At 52.5% G+C, this 4,741-nt stretch overlaps 1 protein-coding gene across 2 annotated transcripts in view; it reads right to left on the bottom strand.

The window, feature by feature from the left end:
- Positions 1–1,421: 1,421 nt before the first annotated feature.
- The window catches only part of HJURP (Holliday junction recognition protein), a 19,490-nt gene continuing 16,170 nt past the window's right edge, over positions 1,422–4,741 (bottom strand). For both annotated transcript variants that reach the window (XM_011372354.2, XM_023537937.1), the window contains 2 exons: positions 3,205–4,741; positions 1,422–1,695 (listed from right to left, as the gene is read on the bottom strand). In XM_011372354.2, the coding sequence (XP_011370656.2) occupies positions 3,214–4,741 (1,528 nt within the window). In that variant the 3' untranslated portion in view covers positions 1,422–1,695; positions 3,205–3,213. The remainder of the gene's footprint in view (positions 1,696–3,204) is intronic.

The raw sequence follows: 4,741 nt of genomic DNA, 5'->3' as shown, positions 1-4,741 counted from the left end.
AGCCCAGAGCATCGGAATCCACCTTTGTCTTCACTGCCTTGCAGTCACATCCATGCTGATGGCCGTGCCAGGCGGAGGGGAGCCAGGCTGCTGTCCCGTCTCTCCCCGCCAGGAACCCCACTCTTAAAGGAAAAGGTGTCTCCCAGCCGAGTGCGATGCGCATTGAAGGGCACCGTTCCATATGTAGTTTACGAGGTCCCGTATTGGCAGATCCTATAAAGTGGCCAGTCCCTTCTGCCTCGCCTTCCTCCGCTTGGTCACTGGATATCAAACACCCGAACTTTCAGTCTCCCTGGCAGCTAGGCCTCAGCCTAGGCCTGCGGGGTAAGGAGTTGGGGGCAGGGCCAGGCTCAAGCAGTTTGGGGCAAGAATAATAGTTATCCTGATGGAGGAAAGGATGGGTTATGCTTTAAGGAAGCTACAGGCAGGAGGGCAAGGTCTAGAATTGCAGAGGCCACTCCGGCCTTGGCCAAGCCTGAGCCCACAGTCCCCCGCCAGCCTTTCTTCCTGATTCGTAGGGGTCTGGACTGAACGTGTCTGCCCAAGTTCTCATGTAAGACCCCTGACCTTTGCGTGATGGTATCTGAGATGGGAGCTTTGGGTGGGGGCTTTAGGGTAGGATTAGGGTGCCCTTATAGACACCAGACAGTGCCCGCTCTCTGCCATGTAAGGACAGAGAAAACGCATTGTCTGCAGGCCAGGAGGCGTCCTCCCCAGAACCCGACCACGCTGGCACCCTGGTCTCTGTGAGAAATCAGTGTCTGTTGTTTAAACCACCCAGTCTGGTATTTTGTTAGGTAGCCTCAGCTAAGACATACCGGTCACGTGGTCCCAGCATAAAGACGTGGGTGGAAGAGGGTTCACATTAGTATCAGGAGGGGGACAGCCTAGGAAGGGGATGGGAAGGAAGACGTGTAATTTAATCTTATCTCTAAACTCGTATTTAAAATAAAGAATCCATAACACGGCAATATTTTAACAACCACTCAACGTGGGTTTGGTCACCGTGTTCTGAATATTTAAAATTATTTTATTAAAAAAGTCGCCGTGATATCCTATTATAAATAGCTCCAATAAAAGCCATGAGATGTCGTGGACGCTGTGTGGCTGCAAGAGTACTCTGGGATCATCAGAGGACTGTTTTAAACACAGCATGTTTTTACCTAAAAACAAAAAAAAATTACTTTTTATGGGTGAATTATGTTTCAGTTTGCTTCCTCCTGATTTGGAAGGTCCTAAACCAAGTCCCACGGGTCTGAATTTAAAAAGACTAAGCAGCTGGATTTTCCTTCAAGGATCACTATATCCAGGATCTAAAGTTAGGTTTCATAGCAAACAATTTCTCTAAGGAAATAGGAAATACAGGAGAGAATTCTGTTGGCATGTCTAAATTTAGCAAAGAAAACACAATAATAGCCCTATAATGTATAACATTAATCATTTTAATCAAGCAACTTTATTCCAATAATTTCTATACCAAGAGCTCAGTTATCTCAATGAAGCCAATTTCACTGAAATTTGCTTTTAAGGGCAGATAACTGAAGCAAGTTCTAAAATATTCTTGAGAATCACACACGCACGGATTAAGTGGGAAGAGGGACGATACTCTAAAATAACTTGTTACAGATTTCCAGCTTCGAGTTTTCTAACACAAAATCACTTTTCTCTTCCATTCTGAAAGATGTGTTCTTCCTTCTGGAAAAAAAGAAGACAAACAAAAGGATTTCCGTAAAATTCCACTAGAATTCCCAATGCCAGCCGCCAAAAAAGCTGAACTGATTCAAATAGTGTCCATTATAGACAATGCCACCGTGCTCGATACCCTAAGGAATGCGGTCCTCCCCACCCCCAAACCACAACCCCCTGATGGCGACCCCCTCGCCAGCAGCGCCACCTGGCGGTCATGCGGATGGGGTTTCCGGCCCCGGCCCGGCCATGCGCTGCCCGTGTGGGTTCGGCAGTTGTAAGACCTAAGCCGCACCCTTATGTGTAAAAAGAAGAGGCAGAACCTACGTAATCAAAGGGTTCGTGGGGGAATCAAGAAAGGAAGGTGCGAAAAAGGTTCACTGTGGCCTGATGCACAAGAAAGCGTCAGATGTTAGCCACTGAAAGTCCTCCGTAGTCCTGGGAGATTTGGTCCCTTTCCTCAAGAAACTTATAATTTAAGTAGAGAAAGAAGGGCGGGGGGAAGGGGGGGGTAAAGGAAAATGATTAAATATGTTTATATTGGGATTTAAGATGAAACTGCAGGCCTCCAGTGGCGGGGTGTTAAGTTCCAGGGGCGCTGGGAGGGCCCCTCGGGGCCACCGTCTCGGTCCTCGGCTTCCAGGAACGTGCTCGGCTCAGCACCCCGGCCTCGCTGGGCCCCGCGGGGTTCTCTGCTCCGTGTGGCCCGGGGTGAGCCGGCGACAGAGCGAGAGCGACCTGCGCTGGGCGCCGAGGAGCACCCCGAGGAGCACCAGCGGGCAGAGGCGGGAGGGGCTCGCCTCTGAGAGGACGTGCACCCTGCTGGGGCGGCGTCACAGGACGCGCGGGCAAAGGCGGGAAAACGGGAGCGGGACGCTTAGGGCTGACGGGGTCCACGCAGCGGTTGGGGCTGCCTCACCTGCCCCCGCCGCCCCCATCGCCACCCCACGCACAAAACCCCAACCGGCCAAGCCAGACGGCGGGCGGAGAGGCGCGTGTCCCTCGGAGCAGCCACACCATCCAAGTCTCGGCTCGGAAATCTGGCGCTTATGCGAAAAAGTCCAGCAACCCGCACGACCCCACCTTCTTTCCCCCATCTGGTCTCGGGAGAAAATAAAACGGCACCAGCGCACGGAGACCGTAGCGTCGGTGGTCTGCACCGACCGCACCGAGGTTACGGGCGGGTTGGGCCAGCTCCGCCGTCCCCACTAGGACGTCCGTCCAGAAGTAGACGGACCATCGTTTCGCCTGACGACAGCCATTTTCCAAAGGTAGGATGAAGGGTCTGGAAACGACAGTGACAAAGACGGATAGCGCGTGCGTGCGAAGCGCTTGTCAGAAAAGCCCCCTAGATGCAATTCCAACGGAAAACGTGTGCGGCTTTTCCCCTGGGAACGGGTTCAGCTCCACCTTGAAGCATCTCCCTGTGAACGTGAGCTTGACGTAAAGGAACTAGATTGGGGAGAAAGTTTAGAAAACAAACATGGACAGAAGGATCTTGCTGTCAAACAGACTCACCTTCTTTTCCTAGTCCAGCTGTAAAGAGCCGACCTCGTCCCCTGGCCTCCAGGTGGCTCTGCCCGCCATGTGGGAGGAACCCTGGGCCTCAGCCCACCTGCCACACACCTGAGGGTCTGAGAGGCGGCGTCTTTTCACAAGGGGCTGAGGACCCCTCCTGGCAGTGAGAGCCAAGCATGCTGACGGATGAACAATCGTGCTGGAGCCCAGTGAATGCTTTATGCTCCAGAGGGGTGACGATGACAACTTTTGGGGACCTTGGAAGCCAGAGACCAGATTTAATTTTCCTAAGGAGGCTTCTTTTTGGTCCTGAACTTCCACGCTTGCTTTATCTGGAGATGCTCCAGAACATAAAGGCGTCTTTGTCCGCTGAGGCGATCTTCGGCAATACTGCTGATGAAGCTTGTCAAATTTCTCTTTAATTTCATCGTAATGATCTCTCGCACAGCTTAGAGGTCGCACTCCAGGTACCGAAAGAGCTTCGCTGAGTACCACTGACTTCCTCAATATTCCAAGATTATTTCTTTGGGAAAGGTCAGCTGTCCGCTCAGAACTGCCTGGGTTCTGTGCGGGATCGGCCTTGAGAAGCGATGGGAAGGAATTGCTCTTTGCCAGGCATGTTCCCGCTTCAACGGCTCGTTTGCCCAGGTTTTCAAAAGCCTCATTTAAACTCTTACCTTTCGCTCTGCTGAAAGGTCTCGGCCTGTGGGTTTCTGAGCTCCACGGGACACCCGGGCTGGCTCTGTGCGCGTGGACCCTGGAGGAACCGGGGAAGGGCAGGCAGGGCAGCTTCCTGGGGCTTGGGCAATACTCCTGGTAAAGCTGATCGAATCTGTTGGCAAGCTCCCTATGATGAGTCCCTCTGTCGCCCTGCTGTATTCTTCGTCTGGAAAATACTTTTACGGGAGAAATTAACCACTGTAATGTCATTAATCTATTTTCCCGGTCGAGACGATGCATTGTAATGGAGTCTATGTAAGTCAACGAAGCACACTTCTGCGGTGTTCCCTTCAGCTCCTTCCGACTTGGCTGTAATCTACAGATTTGGGGTGTGTTCACTTCAAGACGAGCCTTTTCCAATTTTAATCCTGCCTTATCTCGTACGTTCTGGCAATCTCTTAGTACTGCCACCTCTTTCACAGGCTCAAAACAGGGCAAAAGTCTCTGGTGGGAACTCCTGTGCGTTCCCTGTCTGCCTCCTCTGCAACGCGTCCTGTTCGTCCTGCTCTGGCACCTGTGCCTCCTCCTCGAGGTCCAGTTCTGAACGATGAAGGTCTTGGTGGAGATGATGCTCGCAGGCTTCGCGCCCAGCAGCCGGCTCATCGAGTGCAGCATGCCCGCATACAGGTCGCTGATGGTCGCGCTGCAGATGTCGTCGGCCGCAAAGGACTGGTTGCTTGAGAAGCTGTCACCACCAGTCGCTTGTAACGTGACGCTGGCATTTCTGGGCACTATAGCCATGTCTGTTGAACAGGGGCGTGAAGATGCAGCTGGCTCAAATGGGCCACCGGGACTCTCTTCAGAGACACTGCCACAG

Source organism: Pteropus vampyrus, unplaced genomic scaffold (genome assembly GCF_000151845.1).
Source record: "Pteropus vampyrus isolate Shadow unplaced genomic scaffold, Pvam_2.0 Scaffold204, whole genome shotgun sequence".
In the NCBI taxonomy this organism is placed as follows: domain Eukaryota; kingdom Metazoa; phylum Chordata; class Mammalia; order Chiroptera; family Pteropodidae; genus Pteropus; species Pteropus vampyrus.
This window is presented reverse-complemented; position numbering and strand designations above follow the sequence as displayed.